This window comes from Poromitra crassiceps, assembly GCF_964638095.1.
Source record: "Poromitra crassiceps genome assembly, chromosome: 19".
In the NCBI taxonomy this organism is placed as follows: domain Eukaryota; kingdom Metazoa; phylum Chordata; class Actinopteri; order Beryciformes; family Melamphaidae; genus Poromitra; species Poromitra crassiceps.
This window is the reverse complement of record NC_139646.1, coordinates 12,252,175-12,278,407: the sequence shown is the minus strand read 5'-3', so window position 1 is coordinate 12,278,407 and position 26,233 is coordinate 12,252,175. Positions and strand designations below refer to the sequence as shown.

At 43.2% G+C, this 26,233-nt stretch overlaps 2 protein-coding genes across 3 annotated transcripts in view; one reads left to right on the top strand and one right to left on the bottom strand.

The window, feature by feature from the left end:
• herc3 (HECT and RLD domain containing E3 ubiquitin protein ligase 3) overlaps nt 1-21,439 on the top strand; it is a 35,861-nt gene extending 14,422 nt beyond the window's left edge. For both annotated transcript variants that reach the window (XM_083655483.1, XM_083655484.1), the window contains 14 exons: nt 2,315-2,426; nt 3,391-3,580; nt 5,571-5,734; nt 5,931-6,044; nt 6,920-6,943; nt 7,053-7,142; nt 7,331-7,501; nt 7,928-8,071; nt 8,708-8,874; nt 11,499-11,565; nt 11,699-11,781; nt 15,017-15,200; nt 17,159-17,261; nt 18,636-21,439. In XM_083655483.1, the coding sequence (XP_083511609.1) occupies nt 2,315-2,426; nt 3,391-3,580; nt 5,571-5,734; nt 5,931-6,044; nt 6,920-6,943; nt 7,053-7,142; nt 7,331-7,501; nt 7,928-8,071; nt 8,708-8,874; nt 11,499-11,565; nt 11,699-11,781; nt 15,017-15,200; nt 17,159-17,261; nt 18,636-18,844 (1,822 nt within the window). In that variant the 3' untranslated portion in view covers nt 18,845-21,439. The remainder of the gene's footprint in view (nt 1-2,314; nt 2,427-3,390; nt 3,581-5,570; nt 5,735-5,930; nt 6,045-6,919; nt 6,944-7,052; nt 7,143-7,330; nt 7,502-7,927; nt 8,072-8,707; nt 8,875-11,498; nt 11,566-11,698; nt 11,782-15,016; nt 15,201-17,158; nt 17,262-18,635) is intronic.
• Nucleotides 21,440-21,679: 240 nt separating this feature from the next.
• The window catches only part of fam13a (family with sequence similarity 13 member A), a 70,534-nt gene continuing 65,980 nt past the window's right edge, over nt 21,680-26,233 (bottom strand). Inside the window, exons 23-25 of the mRNA XM_083655777.1 lie at nt 23,752-23,975; nt 23,438-23,539; nt 21,680-23,282 (exon numbers count right to left, since the gene is read on the bottom strand). Coding sequence (XP_083511903.1) covers nt 23,159-23,282; nt 23,438-23,539; nt 23,752-23,975 — 450 coding nt within the window. The 3' untranslated portion in view covers nt 21,680-23,158. The remainder of the gene's footprint in view (nt 23,283-23,437; nt 23,540-23,751; nt 23,976-26,233) is intronic.

Sequence of the window (26,233 nt, the reverse complement as noted above, 5' to 3'; positions counted from 1 at the left end):
ACTCATCAGCAGATGCTTATCGCGTCATGGGAATGATCCTTGGAGCCCATCAGAGGGGAACACTGTCCTCTAGAGAGGCGGAACATTAAGTACATTATATTTGACCTCCTTCTAAAACATTAGCTTAAAATCCACTAGCGTTTAGCAGTTATATAAACCATTGGCATGGGTGCTCTGAAAACCAGTGCTATGTGTGAGAGAGTGGGCGGGACTCGGAGCAATGCGCTTGGGGAGGTTCTGTTGCTCCTTATGGCTTGCACTACACAGTGAGTGGGAGAGGCAGCCCTCATTTTCAGTGATGTGGTGGTTTCACATTTGGGACCCAGAACAGCTCACGGAGTTCCCAACCAAGAAAACCCCCATGAAGCCCCCAAAATTGAGTGGGTCCCCGTCAACAACAATGCTTAAGGCTGGGATACTCAACTTGCTTTGCCCGGGGGCCACTTTCGTGAAATGATAGAAGGCCAGGGGCCAGTTAGGTCAGCCGGGTGTCAGCCGGAGTTTAGTCTGACAATGTTGTGCATTAGTTCGTTAAGTTAGTTAGGTTAAGTACATACATAAGTGCCTGGGTAGCAAGCAGACGGCGGTATTTGACAATTTAGCAGCTAAATCATAGATTATTGAAAGATATTCCATATTCCAGACTGAAATGCTATAAAAGAAGTGGAGTATTGGTCAGAATGACATGAACATTTGCACACTTATTCAGCGGGTATCTTGCATGTTGCGTTCAGGTGCACTGTAAAAAAAAAATATATATATATTTTTTTTTTGCAATTCCATCGCGGGCCACACAGGGGGCGCCCGCGGGCCGCAAGTTGAGTATCACTGGCTTAAGGGTTATTCACAGTTCACTGGGGTGTAGTTCAAAGACTGAACTAGCTGTCTGCATCAGTGCAGTGGTGTTTCTTGTTTAGCAAACACTCGTCTAGATCAGATCTAGTGTAGCTGTATTATGACTAAATAAACCTGTTCTTTCAATATGTGAAGGCTTACACTGTAAATAGTTGCTGTCCCTCATGCTGAGGGTTTTGTTGGTGGTGGAGGTGATGTGGGTGCGTTTTTTGTGTGTAACATCAGGCAGTGCTCACTAGCCCTGGCTGTCAGTAGGGCAAAAACAGCCAGTAAAGGGATAACTAATGTAGGCGGCACCAACATGGGGGTATGTGGAAATAGCAGAGTCCTGATTGGCTCTGAGAGGCAATTGGACTGTAATTTTTCGCCCTGCTGCCCCGGTCGCTGCTCCACCCTCTGCCGATCTGGGGAGTGCCGAAACTAGCACCGTGCTTCGTCCGACACATGCGCAGTTGCCAGTCGCTTCTTTACACCTGACAGGTAGTCTCGCTTGCCAGACTTCCCTCCCTTCCGGGAGAGAAGTCTGGCAGCATGGAAACAGGCTGCTGGTATGAGCTCTGCCATTGGTGGCGACCAGTTCAGTCGTCAGCGGAAGTAAATCCCTTTCCGCTCCCTGCAAGCTCTGCCATTGGCTCCGACCCGCTCTGACTGACCGGCGCGACCATATATGGATTTCCTTTCCGCTCCCTCCGTGACGAATCTGTCCATCTCAAATGCCTCTGCCGCTGTGCGTGTCGAATCTGTCGATCTCAAATGCCTGCGCGCTGCTAAACGTCAACAATGCTAGCTCGTTGCTATACTCTGAAAACGATTGGATCCCCCGTTGTAGGGAGTGAATCTGGTAAGCGAGACTAGGTTAAATTTAGGTTTATATATGAGACACTAAACCCCAGCAGCTTGTCTGAGCTGCATGGAGATACTGACTGTTTGACTGCAGGAACAACATACCGTAGTCTTTCCCTCTCTCAATACCTTACATTCTGTTGATTTAACATGGCATCATGTATAAAATGATTGTTCAAACAAATCTATGTTCAATTTATGTATTTATTTATATTGTTTATTCCTAAAACCACAGATAAACGATAAGTCGACTATGATGCAGAGTGTCCACTAGTGGTTTTGATAGTGCTGTCAGAATCAAAGGCTAAAGGAATAGATCTGATTGGCTTAAATACCTTTAGGCTGTGTCTATGCCTTAACAACTGATGCTCGTGTTGCCTGTGCTTGTCTGTGCTTGTGAGTGTGAAGATTTAGGCTACATGTTTACCCTTCAGTAGCTGACGTGCCATATGACAGGTTAGAATAGTCATATGACTAATCCAGTGTAACGTGTGCCCTTACATTCATGCTTTACCACAAAGTCCCTAAGTCTAAGCACTGGCCCATTGATCCTGTTAGTGACCACAGATAGAGCTTCTTAGCAGTCTAGACAAACAAAGTTTGTTTGCTTTCTTAGTGATGATGGCCACTTCAAAACCAACCCAAAGATCCCAGGCATCGATCTCAACACTGTCAGAATGCTGTTTGAGACACTCAGCAAGCCAGCTTTCTCTGGACTTCTGGAGCAGGTAATGGTGTATTTATACTGTAAATATGTGTATAAGGCTCTTTTCTCTGGTACAAGAAACTTCAAAACTCAATATTCCAAGTAACCCAACATATTTTTAGTAGTTACCTGAAAATAAAAAAGGTATAAAGTCAAGAATATTCCACTACACATACAAGGAATTAGAATGATGTTGCCATGTACCACTTAGTATTCCCATTTAAAATCATGTATATTTATCATGAGCATAGTAACTTTAGAATGTTAGTTTTATTATAAGCATTCTCCCCCCTCCAAATACTTACAAATGGTTGTGTCTTGATTTCTGTTTAAGGCTGTGGAAACAAAAACATAAAGGTCTTGCTATGACTTGGATCTAGTATTTGGAGTCAAGGACTCAAAATTATCCCCCAGTTTGGGTTTCGATGCCTGTTTCACCTTGATGAACCAGTTAAAGGAGAAACACTGGGATTTTCTGCATGTTTAGTATTGGCAATCCAACATTGACACCTCAGTTAGTAGTTTGTGGCCCATAAAGCAAAATAAACGTCTATGTATGTCATATGTCAATATTGACCATGCTTTGAAAACACTATCAAGTCCTTTCTGTCACAGATTGCTGGACTGAGTCATAAGCTCTAGCATGAGCTCACTGATGTTATGTTTGGGTTTGCACTTTGCAGCTGATTTATTATACTCCCTATAGAGCAGGCTACATTCCGCACCACTAAATGCCTCTCCCAAAATGTTGTGCCTGATGTTGTTCTCCTGTTGCCTAGTTAGGCAAGGCTGTTTTGAGATTGAAATGTCTTACTAGTTTCTCTAATTTACATATTAATATTTGAGGCACATTTTGAAATAATCTTCTGTGTAAATTGCAAAAGTAATCTCTTTGAGCTGTATTATTAAATGTAGGCATAATGTAAAGCTTTCATTCAGCCACGTATGCCATCCCTCTCTCTGTGTCCAAACCCCCGGGTACCCAGGCCACCAAAAGCTTCGAGAGCCTGTTGATCCCCCAGCTGCCGTGCTCCCCTCCTGATGTGGAGGCCATGAGGATCTACCTCATCTTGTCCGAGTGCCCCGCCTTGCAGGACTCCAAGAACTACGTCAGCCTCACTATCCCCCTGGCCATGGCCATCCTGCGGCTCGACACCAACCCTGGCAAAGTGTTGGGTAGGGCACTGGCATGCACATGCACACCACATGCATTTCAAACATGCGTTGATAGTTTGCTGTGCGCCAGGCAGATTTGGAGCAATATATAATGCAAAAACATCCGCACAACATCCCTTCCAACATCCCTCCCCCCCTCAGGGTTGGGTTATAACAGAATAATTTTAGAGGTAGAGAGACAGTTACTGGTTGTTTCTTAACAACTCCGGCATTCATAACACATTGTCTCTGTGTGGTCTGTATATGGATGTGAGACATGCGATAGCTTCATGCATCTCCAAATATGTAAGAGAACTGCATGTGGGTCCAAATGTGGCCCTGTTGTGGGCAGTGGTGGCCCAATGGTTAGAGAAGCGAGCTTGTGACCCGAAGGTCGTCGATTCAATCCCCGGGACTGCAGGATAAATCTGGGTGGGGAAAGTGAAAAGGCAGCGCTTGCCCCTCCCTCATTACCACCACTGAGGTGCCCTTGAGCAAGGCTCTTATCCCCAACCGCTCCAGTGGAGCTGATCAGTGGCCAGCAGATCAGACTGTGGTTGTACTGGTCAGCTTCCAGGTATGAATGTGTGTGTGAATGTGAACAGGGCACTCCTGAAAAAGAGAGCATTGCTCTCAGTGAGACTCCCCCTGTATAAATAAAGGTAAAAAAAAAAAAAAACGCGCAATCCTTCCGCTGTTCTTTGGGAATCAGGGGCTGGCGCCGGGAGTTTGGCTGGGCGGGGAGACTGGGAGCCTCGGTCTGCTCTCATTCAATTGGTATCTCCACTGCCTCCATGATTGATTCCTCTTTAAATTGGTGTCTCCACTGCCTCCCCTGTATGTTTGCTGAATGTCAGTGCAAAATGAGTCTAGAAAGAAGCTCTTGCTCTTTGACTCTGAAGGACGGACACCAAAACCTGACCTGTACCGTTGACATTGTAGATACGTGAAAGTTATTCTGCTGCCAAACTCCACTGTAGCTTGTCTGGAAATATCTTGACGTCATGTCGTCTACACATGGTCAGTTCGTTAGAAGAAAAACACACCATCAAACAATATAATTAGTCCTGAAATGCCAGATACCTTGCCAGATGCTGTTTTTAAACCGTGTTGAAGTGATTTAGGGTGGGCTTTTCCTTTAATGCTTAGCCAGTCAGTGGTGGTTCGCCAGACAAGCGCGCCATGTCTCACACTTTCATCGAGCTCTGACGTGCATGTGCTGGAATATATCAAAATTACAGTTTCCTCTAAATTGCGCTTAACACACACACACACACAAGCTAGGGCATCCAGCATCTCTTATACACACAGCAGTATCAGTATGCAGAGATGAATGCTTGCGATACTTCACCATCTGACTGACAGACATACGGTATGAGCAGAAATGTGCACAGATGCAGTGTGTGGACAGTGAGGCACATGCATCCACGTGTGCAGGTCCATGTGCAGAAACACCTGCTCACCAACAGATGCTACTGTGCATGCACACAACCATGTGTAGACCTAGAGCAGGCCAATTCAACTGGCAGCCTGCAGGCCAAATCCGGCCCACCAATCAAGTCACACCGGCCCGCAAACCAGTTCTGAGGAAAGGGTTGGGGGGGGAGCACCTCCCTGGCCCTGCATATGAATCCCCCCCTCTCTCTGTCTTTCATCTCTCTCTGCCCTCTCTCTCGATCTCCTCTTTCTCTCCCCCTCTCTCAATGGCAGAGGCTTCAGCAGCAGATAAAAATCAGGTCCTGTTTCTGCTGTCTGCAATAGCCTAATTAACAAATACTTGATTACCGTACACATTAAATAACAGTATCATTCAACAAAGGAGAAATACAGTCTCATACATAATAATAGTAATATTTCCCCCCCCACCAAGATCATAATGTTTTGCAATTGATTCCGGGCCCACTTGCAATACCTTTGCGGCCCACAGGTTGGGAATGGCTGCTGTAGTAGTTGAACTGAATCAGTCTTTTGCTTGGGAATGATCATTTGCCTGCTTCTGTTTTCCCTGCAGATAACTGGTGGTGTTTGGTGGACGGCGGTGTGTTCTCCAGATTAGTAGACATGTACAAGAGCATTGTTGTGTTTCTACTAACGGGAGGCAAGACGCTGCTCCCCGCCGTGTTCCATGAGAGCTATATTAGCGCCACGCTAAGGCTGCTGGAGAAACTCCACAAGGTATCAAGCAAGGTCACTTGCTGCTCCTGTAAACACAGCATCAATTCTGCATTGTTCCTGAGTACAGTGTGAGGAAATGTTTTTCCTGGCAACGTGGCCCTTTGTAATTCATTGTTATTAAGGTAATCTAGCCGTCTATTGTCGTGTACCATGTCAGTTCCTGGAGTTGAGACAGCTGTTTATCCCATGTTCCCAGGTTAACCTAAAGGCCCAGCATGTGGAGTACAACCGCTTTTATATCGCTGACATCACCAGCCTGGTGGACATCCAGGAAGACTACCTCAAGTGGTTTTTGAGTAAAGCTGAGATTGTGAGTACTGCGATTCTCGTACTAGATGAGATGAGATGAGATCAACTTTTATTGTCCCAGAAGGGAAATTTGTCTTGGGCAAAAAGTGCGCATAGCCACATCCGGCGTTACAAAAACACAAGTAAACACAAACAGGACAGACACAGCATTGCACTAAGACACAGTGGGGAGATGCCAACTGAGACATGAAATTGCACAGCCCTATTGCACAATTTGTTTAAATCATACATACCCGTAGGTAAAAGAATATAAAATCAACACTTCTCATGATGTTTCACTTCCTCTTTTTTTATGTTCATATTTATGTTCATGTGTGTTTTTATTAGGATCCCCATTAGCTGGGCTTTTATGCAACATTTAATGATACAAGACAGTATTACGATATGTTCATGACATAAGTGACATTTATGTATTTTACACACGCACACCCCTCCTCCTTTGGGACTGGGCTGTATTGCTCTTTGCTCATGTCTGAGCCACAGTGTGAAATTGTATTCCTGTCTGCTTGTGCAAGATGGGTGTGTTGCTGACTTGCTGTTAGTCAGTCTTTTCTGTCCAATGAGATTCTGAGTTCACAGATAAGCCCCTATCCTGTCACGTACGTAGGATAGTCACCGGAGTGAAAACGTTTTGACATTCTGTTCAGTATTTTTCTAAGAAGAGATCATAGTGTTTTTAGCCTTGGCTGTCCTTTTCCACACTGGTCCAATGTCTCAGTCAACTGGGAGGCTTAGACTAACATGCCACAAGTCCCATGTGTCAATCTTACAACTGCAGCTACAGTACACTTAGCTTTTTTTCTACCTGCAAATCATGTCAAATACCAACAGAGTTCATCTGTTTTCTTTTGCTTTCTCCCTCATTTTGTTTATCAGAAAATGCGAACTCCACCTGCTCAGGTATTGGTCTTCAAGATTGAACCTATCATCAATAATCATATGATTTAAATAACCAATATATAATGTTATAGTGAATGTATTTTCAGCCATTTCTTCCTCCCCCCTGCAGAGCTCAGTGACCCTATGTGCCTACCCGTTCATACTGAACGCTCAAGCCAAGACTACCATGCTGCAAACAGATGCTGAACTGCAGATGCAGGTAGCTGCTGCTTATATGAAAATAGTTTTGGTGTAGTTTCATACAATCAGATTAACATGGTGTATTGGTAAAATTTTTTGTGTGAATTTGGTTTAATTTAACTGCTCAGTGAGTTTGGATTTTTGTTTCTATGCATTTGAATAAGAACCTCACATCCTCTCTTTTCCCTGCCGGCGACCATTACCAAGATGGCAGTAAGTGGTGCAAACATGCACAATGTCTTTATGCTGCTCACACTGGAACCCCTCCTGGCTAGGAACCCTTTCCTCGTGCTCCATGTGCGCAGGGACCACTTAGTAAGTGACGCACTGCGTGAGCTCACCGTCTACTCTGATGTGGACCTCAAGAAACCACTCAAGGTGAGTTGATCACTGAAACCTTTTTTGTCACCCCTATGTCCAACGATGCAGTGTAATAAATATAAGTTCAATGATAACTAATCCCTCAAGACAGACTTTAAATTTTTCTTTTAAGATGGATTCCCAGATTGATGATGATAAAGTGACTCTGCAGAATTGTGTTTATTTCTGAGCCATAAATCTTTCTAGAAATGGCATTGGCATTGCTAGAATGTTAAAGTGCAAACTTAATTTGGATGGAGAGGTTGGAGAAATTGTGATGGGCAAGCTGCCTCACGATAAATCTTTCTGCCCCGCAATACATATTGTCACATTTTTGTATTGCGATATTGAATTTCAATATATTTCCCCATCCCTAACAATAACCTCTGTATGTTTAGAATCTCCTTCCATCTCCTTTCTTGATGTCTTTCTTCCATCCTCCAGGTGATCTTTGATGGGGAGGAGGCGGTAGATGCAGGTGGAGTAACGAAAGAGTTCTTCCTCCTGCTGCTGAAGGAGCTGATGGATCCCGTGTATGGCATGTTCACTCATTACACCGAGTCCAACCTGCTTTGGTTCTCAGACAAAGTAAGTTACACCACAACATGGTCCCTCTTGTATTTGCCAATATTCTTCTTCTTCTTCTTTTCCGAGGAAATCAAACTTCCCCATGCATGAAAATAAACCAAACTTTGCACATAGGTCCAGTCCCATGCCAAACTTCCTCAACAGGATTTGGAGGCCAATAGTCCTGATGGTGGCGTGGCGCTACAGCAACTGTCTAAATGTTCTAAACTAATCTAATAACAAATTAGTCATGCGGCTTTGCAACTTTCACCAAAATTAGGGATGAACGATAATCTGCAATCATATCGGTTATTTTTTTGTATCTATTGGTATTAGATCGATGAGCAAAATAACAGCAATGTTAATATCGGTTATCGTATCGGGAAAGATTTGGACATTTTTTTAACAAAGAAAGACATTACTTTTTCAAATTCACAGTGTTTACATGTGTTTTGAGTATGTGCAAAATGATCATAGAAACTTGTTTTTATACAGAGCATATCAACATTGTAAATATCTGTTATCAGCCATAACAGCAATGTTAATATCGGTTATTGTATCGGACAATAGACAACAGACAACAGATTTTCATATCTGTGTAAAACTGAGAGGTGAGCTGAAATGAGTTTGGAATAATTTCCCTGCGTGCATCTCCAGTGTTTTGTAGAGCACAACTGGTTCCACCTGATCGGGATCATCTGTGGGCTGGCCATCTACAACTCAACGGTAGTGGACCTCCATTTCCCACTGATACTCTATAAGAAGCTGCTAGATGTGGCACCCACGCTGGAGGACCTCAAGGAGCTCTCACCCACTGAGGGCAGGTAACGTAAAGTGCACTGACCTCAATGGGAGAAGGAACGCCATAGAGTAGACTGTGGTGTGGGCCATTTTGGCAAGCTGAAATGCTCCCACTCTGCTGTCATTGTACTTCCTGCCAGCAATTCGTTATGATCCTTTAATTGGGTCCAGGTTACATAGTGGTATTACAAAACGTGTCCATTCATGGGCAGATATTCATCGGATATATCGGAATAACAAATTTCCTACTTGGAAATGTCACATGAAAGCCCTCCAAAGTCCAATCATTAAGTCAGAAACTCTTTCACCTTCTCAACAAGGTGAAAAAATAAAGTTTTGTGTCAGTCAAGAAGATACACGCATCTTTATTTCAACAGTTGCTTGAACATTGTTGCATACAACGATGCCATGAGGTTGCTTCTCCGTGTTCCCAGGTGGCATAATGCCAGTCAGCTGTTTACCTCTGTTGATGTGCCCACCTGTGAGGCTTTGTTAAGGCGACTCATGTATCATTTTATGCAGCGCCTGGAAGTGTCAAACAACAGCATTATAGTGGCGCTAACAAACCCTATAAAGAGCTCTTACCGGGTCACGTCCAGGCTGCGTAAAGCACTGGCTCAGCCACTTGCTACTGATTAGGTAGGAGTGCACTACAGTACTTTTATTGCACTTTTATTGCACTATTGTATTTTATTTTATTAATCTCTTTTTTTACCTTTTTCCCATGTTGTATGTTATTGTATGATACATTTATGTGCTATGGACTTCTGTCTGAAATAAAGATTATACAATTAAGCTTTTCTGGCAAAATAGCACATGAATGCCATGCTGTTCAGCAGCCGACTTGAAAGTCCCAGATGCCAGATCTTCAAATCACACAAATCTACTGGATTTTGTTGTGATTTTGCCCTTTTAAAGAGCACGCCTCAGGAGAAATTCTTCATACCTTTTGTCAGACACCTTTGGGACAGCTGAGCAACAACAATCCCACATCCTGTTGAGATCAAATAATTAAAACACAAAGTTGCTCTGCAAGCATGTCTAAAAGTGACATCATGTTTGCCACGGGCCAAACAGTATGTATGTCACTCGCTTACATAAGCAGTGGGTTTTTGATGTAACGCTGAAGCTGACTGTGGGAAATGTCTCTGTATTGAAGCTGAAGCTGACTGCCACTGTGGGAAATGTCTCTGTATTGAATTGGATGCAGGAAGGGTTAGCTGTTAGCATGTAGCTCTCCAGATGGGTGGTGGGGAAGTGCTGTATCTATTGATTTTGAGATGAGTTCTCTGAAAGCTACACGTTGGGCGGCACAGCCACAGTCTGTAGAGAGTGTTTTAGTAGAAACAGCATCCTCCCAAGTTTTTATTTTGACTGTCTCAAAAGAGCACTCCAGTCCCCTCACGCTGAAAACATCGAGATATGACTTACATTAGATCAGACCCGGACCTCATGATACTGTAGGTCTGCCTGTCCCGGCAGAGGAGGTCGACAAAAAGTCACACCATTTGACTTATGAAGCTAGGGGGGGAAGTCTAATGGGATGACCTAAATTGGCTGTTATCAGTGATTGTCAATATAATAAATGCTGAAGAATAAGTGCAAAGTATGTTTTCTGTAATTTAATCTAGTGATAAAAGGGTGGTTACGGCATGGCAATCATTTTTTAGCCCCCGGCAACACTCTGGGTTTCTCAATTGGTTTTACTGTAAAGTTTTATGTACAGTAGCCTTAACTTGTGAGAGAGTTTGTTAGAGATTTAATTGCATTTGTTTTGTCCCTTCTTGTGAACTAACTGGCCAATTACCTCAGTCTCTACTGTAGCTGAAATACAGTAGAGTCTACTGTATACATATTTTGTGTAGTCTACTGAGTAGACTACACAAAATATTTTATAGTATAATCATTGCAAATTGTAAGACCGTTAAACACATGGTGTTCCGTCCCATTCCACTCCACTCATTAGCTGTTCTTGTGACATCACACTTGTACTCCACACAAGTTTCTTTTCACCCTCCACTATCCTTTAGCCTTGCTTCTACATGCTTCCTTGTGTTGGTGATAAATACCTTGCAGGAGCTTAGCAGCCAACATAACAACACAGCTGTCGCTCCGAGTCATTTTCTATTACCTCTCAACAACTAATGTGACAGACCTATTTCAGGTTTCCCCATCTATTTAATCCATGTTGCTAGAGCACAGGCACAGCTGTTTGGCTACTGTAGTCTCTGTGGTTCCAGCTCCGGTCCTCAGGACCCAGAGTGCTGCTGGTTTTCATTCTAACCGTCTACACCTACACCATTTGCCCCGATCACCACCAAATGTTTTATGTAGTATCAGGCCTGTCTCATTACTACTTGTTAAAAGGTTGTTGATATTTACTGTTGTTTTGAAGATAGCAATTTTTACATTAGAGGGCGTGGCCTCTCTGCTAAATTGTCATAACTCCATGACTTTGTGAAGATGTTTAGATATCATCAATCCCTGCCCTCTGCATAGCTGTTTTACGATTGAACAGTAGGGTGTGCTACAAATGCCCCAAAACTGTATGATGAAATTGCATGAAATTTGGTACACATGTTGAGGGGGCCTGTATGTACACATGGTGTAATAACCAGCATACATACATACATTCCTCTGTCTGCAGGAGTCTACAACAGCTTCTGGACCATGACGGGGATGACGTGGAGGAGACATTTTGTCTCAACTTTGCTGTAAGTGTAATTCTTCAACATCTGATTTATCAACTTAACCTGCAGTGCCTCAATGCAATGCTCAGATTTCAGACATGGAACTTTGTTGACTTGATTTGTTTAATGAGGTAAATGTACTGTGTGTTCATCTCAGATCACCAGGGAGAACTACGGGCTGACGGAAGTCAAGGAGCTGATCCCTGGAGGAGAGAGCATCACTGTGGACAAAAACAACAGGTGAGGCACCTTGCCTCAGAATTCACATCATGACTCCCATTGTGTAACAGAATTGATCTATTCTTGCTATTATTGCTAATGATTTCAGTACTGAAGCCCAAAGACCAGATTTCATCTCGAAGAGTGATATAGAACATTTTAATCACATTAGCCTTTTATTTAGACAATCAATAGTTTAATGTACTCAATTAACACGTTCACTGCCAATGGCGAGTTGACTCGTCAAACACAATCCAACGGTTCACTGCCAATGACGAGTTGAGACGTCAAAAAAAAAAAAAAAAAATGTTTTGACGGTGCTACGTGGATCAATGCCCCCCACGTCTCCTATAAAAATATTGGAAGTATTGAATGTGTATAATCTATTTTACCGACCAACTAAGTGGCGACAGTGCTCTCCCGACAGAGAGAAAGCCAACCAAAAACAGCCGCGGGAGGAAGCCATTCTCAAGGAAATGGCTTGGCGATTTTACAGTCATCAGTCACCAGACTCGCCCGAGAGCGGCCGCGCCAGCAGCAGCACACCGAGAGCGGAGAGCGGTGCCTGGGTGCTGGCGTGGGGGATTGCAAATTTGCATAATAGATTATGGGTGAAACACACTTTGAAACACCCGCAGAAAGGCCAGAATCGCACGCATTCCGAAAACCCAGAAACGAACGAGCCTCATTCTCATACTGTAGGCGAAAACGCTTTCACGCTGCTGCACACGGGCGCACAACGGTGGGGGGTTCCAAAAATAGACTGGGTGGGCAGCATAAAGCCTAGAATCGCACAAAGCTTCATCAAAGCTCTCAACCGAAAATCCAAGAAACGATTGAGCCCCATCCACAGTCCACACTCGCCACACTCGCTGACGAGGGGCCGCCAGAGATGGAGGCTGCTCACTGCTCAGACAGGCAGGAGAAACTGGCTTGTGACAAACGCCACCAGACACGCCCACGGAGGGAGGAGTTTGAAGGAGAGGGTGTTCAGAACTATATTGTTCAGATGTCTGATCTCTCACTGATGCCAAAAATAAATGGTTAAAGTGACTGTTCTGCCTGTTTGATTGAATTTCACAAAACTGCGATTATCTCAGCTTCCTGTCTCAGACGCTGAAACCATGCTGTACTCAACGGCTAATATCTACATAACTACTAACTCTACAAACTAACTCTTTTAGACAGAGAAAGCACACATTCTATTAGTACTTTTGTGAACTTCGTGTTCACAAAGTCCAAGCAGAAAATTATCCTCGGCTCTTGTAAAATGAGCCAGAATCCTCAAAAAACGGCTTGGCAGAAGCTACCTACAGTAAAAAAAAAACGGCTGGCAGTGAATGTGTTAATATTCCCCAACTTAAACCGATTTGTAAGGATGAACGATTACTATCCTATCACTTAATTTCAACTGTAATTTGAAACAAGGAAAGCAATTATGCAAAATGAATGTACCGTAGATGAGCCAAGGTTGCAATAAACAGATGCACTCAGTAGATGAACAAAAGAGACCAACAAATATGCCATCTATCCAGATGAGAGAGCATCACATATTCATACTCATCGATTTTGGCTGTAATCTGAGTGGATTACATTTTTGTAAGCATAAACTCTGCTAATGCAGGCTTCCCACATGACAGCCCATTTCATGCAATCAGTACACTGTGTTCTAGGCATACTATAATTACAGGCTGTAGCAGGCACATTGCAAATAAACCATGCTCCATCACTTCTCTGATAGTCCAGCAGATGCCACACTGTATCCCCCCCCCCCCCCCCCCCCCCCCGGTGTCTCTGAGATTATCCCGCCATTCACATCCCATACTATATTATATCAACTTGTCTCACCCAGTACTTTACGCTCCACCTTCCCTACCCCACATTCTAAGCTGCCATTCTGGCACTGGCGTTGATTGGAGCTCAATGTGGAGGAGTCCACAGTGAGTGTCATATACAATCCACGTGTTGGGGTGGGTGGGGAATATGTGCGGGGCTCCAAACAGAGCGGGAGTTGTTTATTTAGACTGAAGGTTAGTTTGTCACACAGATGCTACCACCTGCTTCCTGCCTCCACGTTGGTCTCCGACTCGTCCGTGTCACATTGAATATTTATGGTTGCAATGCAGGGCCAACCGTGCCAAAGCTGTGGGTGTCTGTGATCGGTGTTGTTGGAAAGCTTTCTTTCTCAAGGTGTGGTGTGTGTGTAGGGTAATTGAATAAGATGAAAGATGACACTCAGCTTCGACAAAAATCAATAATTTAATTTAACTTTGGCTTTAAACTACCGTGGCATCACCCAGGTTGCTCCCATTCAGTAAAATTACACAATTGTGATCTCATATACACGCGCACGCACACACACACACACACACACACACACACACTGCACATATTAGGGATTAGGGTTGGCACGATGGACGAAGGCTCAGAGGTTGATGGGGGTCGGCCTATCCACAATGGTCAATGGGCCAACCCCCATCAACCTTTGTTTTACCTTTGTTAAAATTGTGCAGTTTTAATAATAAAAAAAGGCCAAGTCCACTCACCGTGACGCGCCAGGGATGCGCGGGCGGCATTAAACAAGCGCACCCAGTTCAGAGAAGCAGTGGAGAGGAGCAGGGGGAGGGGAGGATAAGCAAGCAGAAGTCGGTTGTGTTGTTGTGAAAACTAAGACAAAGAAGAAACTTCACGTTCTTTCCTGTTGTCAACCCAAAGTGAGTACAAGTCTTCAACTGTGAATTTAACTCACCTGTTTCCATGAAGTCGCTACATACTGATTACATACTGTAGGCTGCTGCTGCTGCTGCTGCTGTGTTTCTATCTCTCCTCAACTCTCTCTCTCTTTTAGGTTCAAAACTGAGCCCACACAAATCTAATGTTATATCTGCAACCACTTCATAAATCATTAATTAATTACCCCCCCCCCCCCATCAGCGACGATGCCATCATCCATCGCGATGGTTATTTGGTTGACATCGCACAACCGTAGTACATCTATACACACACACATACTCACACTACACAGGCACTGTGTTGGAGGAGCCAAGGAGTCGCCTCTTGAAGTCTGATTCAGTCTGATCAATTATGTCCTTGTAAACTCAGTTTGCCAAGATATAGCTGCTGTGCAAATCAATTGCATCTAAATATTGACTTAACCTGTGTGTGTGTGTGTGTGTGTGTGTGTGTGTGTGTGTGTGTGTGTGTGTGCACGCGCGCGCGCGCGTGCGTGTGTGTGTGTGTGTGTGTGTCTTTGTAGGAGGGAGTTTGTGGAGGCCTACCTGCGCTATGTGTTCACGGACTCTGTGAGCGAGCTGTACACTGCCTTCTCCTCGGGCTTCCTGAAGGTGTGTGGGGGGAAGATCCTGGCCCTGTTCCAGCCTTCTGAGCTGATGGCCATGGTGGTCGGCAACAACAACTACAACTGGGAGGAGATGGAGAAGGTCAGTATGCCAAGCATCAGACAGATGGAGTTTGGCACAATGTTGTAGCAGGCACTGTGGTTAAAAACAAAGAATTGAATATTGCTAACCACCTTTATTGCAAACTGGATGTACTTAAATATATTTACTTGTGGGGGGCACATTGACCAGTCTACAGCACAATTCACATGGTGATAGACAGATGTTTAGGATAAATTGGAGGAAATATTTTCTCACTGAAAACATTGTAAATGATGTGTTTGAAGCAAGGTTATTATAGTTAACGAAAACTAACGAAAAAACTAAAACTAGAATTGAAAAAACATGAAATAAACTGAAATAAAAATAAAAACTAAGCTTTACAAAAAAACGATAACTAACTGAAACGGTATTGTGTGCTTACAAAACTAACTAAAATAAAATAAAATTTAAGAGAAAATGTCCTTAGTTTTAGTCTTTGTCAGTTTACAGTATTTCATACATAATAAGCCTATATTTTGAGTGGAGATTAAATCTATTTTCCTAGATCTATCATATTTTATGACCCTTTTGAATCTCACCCCTGACAAACACCCCATATTACAAAAAAAATAGGAAAGGGGCAAAAAAAGACTAAAACTAACACTGAAACTAATAAAAACTAAACTAAAACTAAGCATTTTCAAAAAATAAAAACTAAACTAAACGATCAAACCCACCTTAAAAACGAATGAAAACTAAACTGAAATTGAAAACAAAAAGTCAAAACTAATAAAAATAAAAACTAATGAAAAAATCCAAAACTATTATAACCTTGGTTTGAAGTCTAGTTTTCTCACTGAAAACATTGTAAATGATATGTTTGAAGTCTAGTTTTCTCACTGAAAACATTGTAAATGATATGTTTGAAGTCTAGTTTTCTCACTGAAAACATTGTAAATGATATGTTTGAAGTGTAGCCAAGCTGGCTCAGAGAGCAGGCTTTGCTGGAAAGAAAACGTGACCTGACCAAAATGGTCCAACTGCTACAAAATAGTAAACACAAATAGTAAACACACAAATAGTAAACACAAATAGGAACTACCGGTAATAGCTGTGATTCTTTTCCCGCCACGGGCGGCGCTGGGCCAGCAGGCCCCGCTGGGGTCAGAAGATGTCAAAGTCACTCATGGACGTTTAGTGAGGCTAGGGAATAGGGGCCGTAGCTAGGGATGGGATGGTGGTAGAGGGTTGGGATTTGAGGGGTGGCTAGGGGTGTGTGGGTGGAGGGGTGGCTAGGCGGAGTGGCTAGGGGTGTGTGGGTGGAGGGGTGGCTAGGGGTGTGTGGGTGGAGGGGCGGGTGCTAGCGGAATGGGGCTGTAGCTAGAGATAGGAAGGTGGTAGAGAATAGGGATTCAAGGAGTGGCTAGGGGTGTGTGGGTGGTGGCAGCGTGCGTGGTTCCATAAAGCTGAATGGCCACACCACTCCGCCGTGGCCTTAAAGGTTTTCGCTTCTTGTATAACATTTAATCAAGCAGGCTAGCCTAGCTAGCTTGTGGGTGCCAGAGCCAGACATAAGCCTAAACATTCCAGTGGATACCAGTGGATACCTTGATCATATTATTAAATGATTAGATTTTCAGTAGAAAAGAGGAGGCCAAGATAAGCTTTGTACACGTGTAAGTGTCAGGGGGCGATTGGAGTTACACTCAACATTTCTCAGAAGTCCTGTGACTTGAGTGGGTGCATGTTGATGATGCTACAGTCTACTATGTGTGTGCAGAGATCCTTGGTCTGTTACATCACAACATATCATGTATTGGAAAATCTGATAGGGATTCTTATGTAATAACAGAGCAGGTGAGGACAACACACAGACACACACACACACACACACACAGCTGTCTGAAGAACGTATGTTTTACTGACTAATGCTGTGTAAATGTTACTGGCAGAGATGGAATATCCTCAATGATAAAGCAGGAAAAAGTAATCATCACATCCTCTTGTTTCCGTTCCAGAATGCGGTCTACAAAGGGGAATACTCAGCCACTCACCCAACAGTGCGAATGTTCTGGGAGGTTTTCCACGAGTTCCCTCTGGAAAAAAAGAAACAGTTCTTATGCAAGTATTTAATTGCCTCATTACTCTATCTACGTGACGATCTCTAACCTCATCCGCTTGCCCTCAGACATTTCATAAACACCGTTCAGTTTGTGGAGAGACAGAATCGCCAGTGGGGGAAACGGGTCATTTTAAATGCTATTATTAGGCCATAGACTAGTAGGAATGGGACGATATATTAAATTCAATATATCCCAATACAAAAGTGACTATGTATTTCTGGGTATAAAAATGAATCACGATATTATCTCAATTTTATTCTGCTGTAGTAACAAATGACACGGCTCGCCAATCACAATTTCACAATCTCTCCATCCAAAATGATATTATTTTCACTTTGTAATGACATTAAAAACAGTTGTTTACGTTCTAGCAAGCCAGTGCCATTGCTAGAAAGATCTGTGGCTTAGAAATGAACAGAATTCTGCAAGCCAGTGCCATTGCTAGAAAGATCTGTGGCTTAGAAATGAACAGAATTCTGCACAGTCACTCTTTGTTGTCATTAAACTTTTATTATTACTAGGCTTCTCGCGCACTACGCGATTCCTGGCACTACGAACAGCGCTATGTGATTCCTGGGCTCGCCAGCCCAACAGCTCACCGAGCTGGCCCTGCAGCTTGCATTATGCAGCTTGACCGCTGTGCGGGCTCACTTGCTCCCTCACCCACCCTGCAGCTCGCCCGCTGTGCGGGCTCACTTGCTCTTATGACATCACTGCTGCACGTCGCATAATACCTGCTCTATGACATCACTGATTACATCATCACGGATGACATCACTAATGACATCATCACTGAACTTATCATCAGCCAGGAAGGATGACATCAGTGATGACATCATCACTGATGACATCACATCATAGTTAATTAGGGCAATCACCTAATTAAAAAATCCGGCTCTGTCAGGTCACCCGCACAGCCCAGGGGCGGAAGCCATCGTCTCCATCTGGTCCTCCCCGATTCTACTTTATTCATGCTTATACTCCCATCACGTAGCCTCAGACTGATGACATTGCTGATGACATCATCACTGATGACATCATCACTGAACTATAGCCTCAGCCTTAGGGCAATCAGCCTTAGGCCAATTAATGCAATTAATCTGCCCTAATTAAAAAATCCGGCTCCGTCAGGTCACCAGCACGGGTGCTCTTTACACCCCCTGAAAGTTTCAGCCTGATCGCATGTAAAACGGCATAGCTGTGGCCAGCACAAAAATGTTAACCGACAAACATTGCCCACATACTCCCTTTTATAATAGGATCGTGGTCGTATTGAATCGTGAAACCCCATATTGTGGATCGAATCGTATGGTCAGATAAGCAGCGTATGGGATGCTAACTCCAGCCTGGGTGTCTCTCTCCCGCCCTCTAGTGTTCCTCACGGGCAGCGACCGCATCCCCATCCACGGCATGGAGAGCCTGCGTATCATCATCCAGTCCACCACAGCAGAGGAGCACTACTTGCCGGTGGCCCACACCTGCTACAACCTGCTGGACATGCCCCGCTACCAGACCAAAGACACCCTGCGTCTGCGCCTCACTCGAGCTGTGGAGCAGTACGAGGGCTTCAGCCTGGTCTGAGGCCCAAGGAGCGGGGGTATCCGCACCAATGTTAACGCACTTTATTAGCAATACCCCCCGCCCCGCCCCACGAGTGCCAGAGAGGAGGCTAGGTGTAATGGGGGTGTGCGGGACACAGGGAGCTCACATTCCCTATTTGCTGTTTACTTACCGTTATAAGATTGTTTGGCATAATGGGATCAGAAGGGTGTAGTAGGAGAGACAATGAATGAGCACATGAAAGTCTTATGTAAATGCAGATTACTATTATTACTGCTTTGGGTGTTGTATAGTTGGGAGTTTTTTTTGGACGATGCTGTGGATTTTATATTTAATAAAGTCAGAAGTTACGGAATGGCCCTTTAAATTCTAATTTTCACCTTACAGACTTATGTAATTTACAGTTTGGGACAGTTCATCTGCTGTTTACTTTAATTTATTGAATAGATTCTTTTTTTTAAAGAAATAACACCTACACCTCTGTATGTAAATGCAACTTGCAGTATAATCCCTACCCTTGGCATTGGGAGTTGTGCTCATGAACTTGACCCTTTGAAATCTGGACACCAGCATGTCCTCTCTGCCCGGTTCTGGATCAGTTGAAGGGACAGAAGACAAAGGAGGAGTGCATCAGTGAGCAGCAGGCAGATACGGTATGTTGTCCTAGTTCTACACAGTCCCTTGTTTATTCTTTGTTGTGGAGTGACAGAGCAGCCAGCTTTATGTCTTGAATCCACATTCAACAGTATTGCCTTCCACATTAAATCATCTGGACATGAGAAAGCTGACTGGATGTTGTCTGTGTGCATGTTGTTGAGTGAAAGCAAAAGTCCTATCATCATTCAAGACTAAATATACAAACATAACAAAGAAATACTAATTGTAATTTGTTGAATTCCCGAATCGCAGGTGAAGAATAATCGAATAATCTCCATCTGTGTGATTTGTGCCGAATGATGACAGAATGATGATTGCATTATTTAACATTGCGCAGAAGATCCATTACATTTGTTAGATATAAATGAAAATATATCTATAGTCAATCAGTTGATATATCTGTCATATCTATTCCCCTTGTACTGCCCTGATATGTATTCCTGCAGTCGAAAAATGTATGCATTTAATGCAAAATGGTGAAGTTCAATTAGATAGTGCATTGGGGTGAATTGTGTGAAATGGTCTTGCGTATATATTTTTTTGTATATTTTCATATGACAAGTTGCTTTCGTTTTTGAACAATTTAAGCAAAATGAGTGCAGTTGGTACATTTCTTGCTTTGCCCCGAGGACCAGGCTGCATTGGGGTGTCCGTTTAGCAATAATAAACTAAAACAGCCCGGTAATGTAGTGAAAACCCTGGGTCATTCTTCTGAGGCCATTACAGTGACCAACATCAAATGCTTCTGCACAATTCTTTTTATTGCTTTGCTCTAAATTGCATGTATTGTACACACATTCTACACGTTCATACAATATCTATCCTAAGTACTGAAGCTAGCATTTATTTTGCAAACTAAAGGGTTTGTGCATTCCTTGAAGTTCTGGACCTTTTGATGTGCTACAAAATGTGGGGATTTCTGTGTGAATTCTCCAAAAAGCTGTCTATAGCTCTATTGAAAAAAGATCTAGAAATGTATGTGAAGGTAATACAATTTAATTTCTTAGACCTCATATTCACATTATATGGGTTTTGAACAGCATTTGTCATTTAGAAAATGTTTATTTTGCCAATAATCAGGTCACTTCAATTCACAAGATTTTGGATGCAGAATGGACTTGGAAAACATGATTATAGAGCATGTGGTTGACTTATGGATGACACGACGTGTTAAAGGATGAGTTCACACAAAAATTAAAATTCAGTCATCCACTCACCCCCATGCTGGTGGAAGGTTGGACGTGTGTACACACACACATATACACACACATGTACACGTGTGTGTATATATTCTTTTTTCTGTGTGTGTGTGTGTGTGTGTGTGTATCTTTTTGGGTGAACTTATCCTGTATGGTTGTTTTCTCTCAGGAATTGATATGCAATTCAGTCCACATGAAAAAAGGTGTATCTACATCCACACAGTAGCTCTTAGACAACAACAATCTAAATGTTTGTAGCACAGCAAAATCTGGCGGTGCAAAAAGGTTTGCATGACTACATAGTTGAGCCTTGGCCGTTCACTACGGATCGCAGGTATTTTGATCTCTTACATTTCAGGGTTTCCCTCAAGAACACTATTTTAATTTTGCTGATTTGTTAACTCATACCCTTGTTGGAATATTATGTCGCCTAACAACAATAATAGCATAAGCACATGCCATCATCCTTATTGGCTGGTGCTCATAGGGCTCTGAGACTTCGGCATGCATGGCACAGAGGTGTTGGCTCATCTGCTGCCTGACGACACCAACACATGGGAAAACACTTCTGCAGTATTTAATAATTAGACCAAGGAAAAGCGGTGATTCCAAATTATGGAGACTGTTTCTTGTTCAGTGTATGCAAATAAGGGCTTAGTAGTTGCTGTAACTATATGGTTTCAAGTACATAATATTTACTTTTTTACCTTTTTAAATGGATGACATTATTTTTATTTACCTGTTTTTTCCCCTGAACAAATAAAACTTTATTTCACCTCATGTTTTTCTTCTTCTTGGTTCTGCCAGTGATGAACCTTTTTAAAAATCGAGCGCAAGTTTGTGCATAATTACTGCAATAAATGTAGAGATGAGTGAATATTCATAACATCTCTCCCCTCTCAAACATTCGTATCATCACCAACCACTATAGTGTTTCATGCCAACACAGTAACACACACTAGGGGAAACCACACATCACAAAAGTCAGTAAAAATAGGTTTGCATTTATATTATATACAAAATACAAATAAAATTTATGTACTAAAATGTACACACCCAAATTCATTAAGCCTGCCAGTGTTTTACATTCAATAAAAACGAAATACACACTGTTAATTATCCATTTTGGAGAAATAAAGGAAAGATGTACTTGCTCACAGAAATGTAAACATAGACCGTGATCCATATTTACAAAGAACGAAGAAGCTGTGGAGATGACTTGAAAGCAGCCTTATGGGGTACAGAGGGTACAGCTGTGCCTTGGGGTTTAGCGACCATTTCTGCCATCCACATGGGATCAGAGTCATCTCACAATGGCCTTTGTCAATGTCGATCAGTGTGAGCAAAAACATACCAGTGATTTCAAGATGAGAAATAGCTTATTTTACATTAAGTAAATAGGACAACACACCAATACAAAAATATACGGTCTAATGCATAACACGAGTTACCAGTGATCACAAAACAATAAGCTATGTTATTGAATATCATGAGCTTCTATGCTATTTTGGTGTGCAATCTGTATTATCTTTGGATCATATTAACACAAAATATGAAACCACTTCTTTTAGTGAGCGAATACTCCAAGAAAAGAAAAAGTGTTATTCGGATTAACTTCTAGAGAAGTAACAAAAACATGTTGAAAACAATAGGTTAAATGTGTACAAAAGTGAGAGTGTTGTCTAAGTTATCATCTCATACAGCCAGTCTTAAATGGTGGCAAGAATTGTAATTGCTCTATCTGGACGAGCCATCCATTTACCAAACACTGTTCAACTGATTGATTGAAAGCTATGCAAATGGTAACTGTCTCCCTTACGAAAATACACAAATGTATTTCTTGATTTAAAAATCCTTCTTTAAAAATAGCAATAATTTCAAATCTATTATTTTACTATTTCACAAGGCTTTTAAGACTTCTAAAGCATGAGAAAAATAAAATTTCTGCTCCAATAAAAAGGCCTATAGCAACAATACAAACATTCAAAATGATAGAAATAAATTATTAGCACACATGTGATTCTTTGCCAAAAAGAATTTAGGTTATCCATGTAATCCGCATTGAAGTCTTGCTTAGTCCTGACATGTCCTCTTCTGAAGATGAGACCTTTGAGAAATGGACTTGTCAGGTGGAGCAGGAACTGGCGGCGGCCTCCAAGGTAGCACCTTCACGTCGGGTTAGATCGGGTTTGGGTCAGTAGCTCTCTCTGGGCTCCAGAGGAAAACCCTGCTGTGCTCTATATGAACGGATTAACAGGGCAACGTGTAGGCATCTCCTCCAGCCAAAAAACATGAATGGCACAGATGGCACGAGAACGGGGGGTGGGGGTGGGACAGCTCTCAAACAGTTCCTACGGGAAGAGGTGTGTTTGTGTTTGTGATGGACTCGCTTTTGACGGGTGTTGTAAAATCGCTCCCATCTCTTGGAAAACTAAGCATCAGTCCTCTGAGTCTTGAGTTGATTTTAGTTTTAGTTTTCTTAAATAAATTTGGAGGAGTCTCTTTTGCTGATGAGGACTTCCAGCAGCCGCAGCTTGGCTTTGACATGCTTGTATTCATTATACTCCGCTGCCAGGGGGGAGCGGTCCTCCTTTTGCACATTTCTATGGGAACAAAAAGTGGGTGGAAGACAACAAACATTAAAGAGTGGATGAAAAAGTTGCTGTAGAGGTCTGCAATTGAAAACCTATTGTGTCTACATATTATATCTTGTCTGAGTGACTCATCTGAACAGGCAAATCACCAAATCTCTTCTTACCTTCCGTTTTGTCTAAAGAACTGGTCCTCAAACTCTCTGAGATTCTTGCGGATTCTCTTCTTCTCCTCCCTGGTCTCTTGCAGTTGCTCCACAAGTTCTTGCCTATGAGGGACAGAGGGGAACACATGCTTTAGGCATCTCACTCACAAGTCAAACTCTAATGTAGGGAGTAGAGTCATATTCTCATGACTGACAGCTTGGAATTTGACGGTCTTCATTTTTTATTCAGTCTAGGCTCTCTTGCTTACATGGTGGAATTCAGTCTAGGCTCTCTTGCTTACATGGTGGAATTCAGTCTAGGCTCTCTTGCTTACATGGTGGCGGAGTGCAGGTTGGACAGCCTCATGTCGGTGGTGTTCTTAGTGGGTGAGAGTTCGTCCACGGGGGAAATGAAGCCGTCTGCCTCCTCCTCCATCTGGTCCAGGAAGCCCAGCACGCTGAGGTCGGGCCGCACGCCCAGCACGCTGAGGTCGGGCCGCACGCTGACGCTAAACTGGCTCTTAGAGTCTGCGTCGTCCTCTGAGCCATCCTCTTCCTCCTGTGGGAGGCAGACAGACAGAGAGGTCAGACAGACAGATAGATCAGACAGACAGAGAGGTCAGACAGACAGAGAGATCAGACAGACAGATAGATCAGACAGACAGAGAGGTCAGACAGACAGATAGATCAGACAGATAGATCAGACAGATAGATCAGACAGACAGATAGATCAGACAGACAGAGAGGTCAGATGGTAAATCATCTCTTAGTCCTCTGTGACAGTATTTTCCTGTGTGTACCCTCTACCGCCACACAGGGGGGCCGTATGTTGCCCATGTGTGCTTTATAGTAACGTTCAGTCAGAACTCATTTATAATTAAGCCCATAGTTAATGAACTAATCATGTACAAAACACACACACAGTCACATATTTTATATACTGTATATGTTGTAAGCCTAATTTTTGCCATCACAGCTGCTTTTTACATGTATGGGATAATACAGGCTAATATACAAGGTGTCCCAAGCTCTGAGTCATTATAAACTCAATTAACTACAGACGCTAATGTTCACATTCAGTCCTTGTATATTTCTCTCATGTGTTCATCATTCCTTTCCTTTTCTGTGTGTGTGTGTGATTGAGAAATGAATTGCAGGTGGTGTTCATCCTAATTGGCCTGGTCAGGTGTCAGATTGCTGCTGGCTGATTGGCTGGTGGACAGCATTTAAGCCAGCTGATGCCATCCTGTCGCCCTTTGCTCTCCTCATTCCCAACGATGATGGCTGCTGTGCTGACTGCTGTGTTCTGTCAGGTAGGAACTGTGTGTAGACCTACTTTAGTAGTTCTGCAGAACTTTATTAAGATGTGTCTTTATCTTGGTAGACCTGTGCAGTCTAAACTGTAAATAGTTACCTTCCAGATCTACACTTTTGTACACCGTAAATAACACTTACCCAAGTAGCAGAAAGTAGGGGGAGAAGCCCTTTAGTTTTTGTAACATTTTCTGATGTTTATTTTGTAGGAGCTTATAGGTAAGAGCTGTGTCTCATTTAATCCATCATTTTCTTTTCTTAGGTAAATTTAAGGTTGGGGATTAGTTTGATTGGTTAGTTGTGTTGGGGCCATGCTGTGCTCTGAAACTAAACCTGCTACTTGTGAACTTGTGATGGTGGTTTGGCTGATCATCCTTGGGAGTGGGAAGAGTGGGGGCACTTCTGTGTTGCGGTCCCATTCCCCGAGGCCGGTTCCTAACATAATTGGGTGCTCGTCTGCTTTTCTCATTCGTCAGCACGTCGTCTGTGAGTGTGTGTGTATATATATATATTTTATATGTTTGTCTGGTGGGCAGTCTTTGTGCAGGTGGTAAATGGTGTTAGTCAAGGTGGCTTTGCATGGAGCTGAGGAAGCTCATGGTGGTAAAGCTGGTGGAGATGTTTGTTGGAGGAGGAGCCGGTCAGAGGGGACCAGTAAGACTGAGGAGGGGCGTGACAAGGCAGGGCCGTCAGTAGCACCGTTTCTCCTCTTTCTGTGTAGACTGCTACCCTACAAGAGTCTCCGTACATAGACTTGCCTGTCACTCTGACTCCCAAGCCGTCTAAATCAGCGATAGACGTATTTACAAGTGTCACAGAAACATTTCAAAGCCACATATTGAGAAGAAGAGTTCATAGCTTCTCGACGTCGGGGTTAGAAAGCTCGACGCTGCTCATAAATGCCTCTTTTCATCTGAAGTCTGTGCTGGTGATATTTTTTACTGAGCCTTTGGCCAGAGTGGCGTTGTGATGGCTGAGAGCTCTAACCTGGAAAAAATATCACCAGCACAGACTTCAGATGAAAAGAGGCATTTATGAGCAGCGTCGAGCTTTCTAACTCCGACGTCGAGAAGCGATGAACCCTTCTTCTCAATATGTGGCTTTGAAATGTTTCTGTGACACTTGTAAATACGTCTGTATCACTGATTTAGACGGCTTGGGAGTCAGAGTCACAGGCAAGTCTATGTACGGAGACGGGACTCTTGTAGGGTAGCATAGTCTACACAGAAAGAGGAGAAACGGTGCTACTGACGGCCCTGCCTTGTCACGCCCCTCCTCAGTCTTACTAGTCCCCTCTGACCGGCTCCTCTTCCAACAAACATCTCCACCAGCTTTACCACCATGAGCTTCCTCAGCTCCATGCACACCATTTACCACCTGCACAAAGACTGCCCACCAGACAAACATATAAAATATATATATATACTCAGACGACGTGCTGACGAATGAGAAAAGCGGGCGACCCCCTAATTATGTTAGGAACGGGCCTCGGGGAAGGGGACG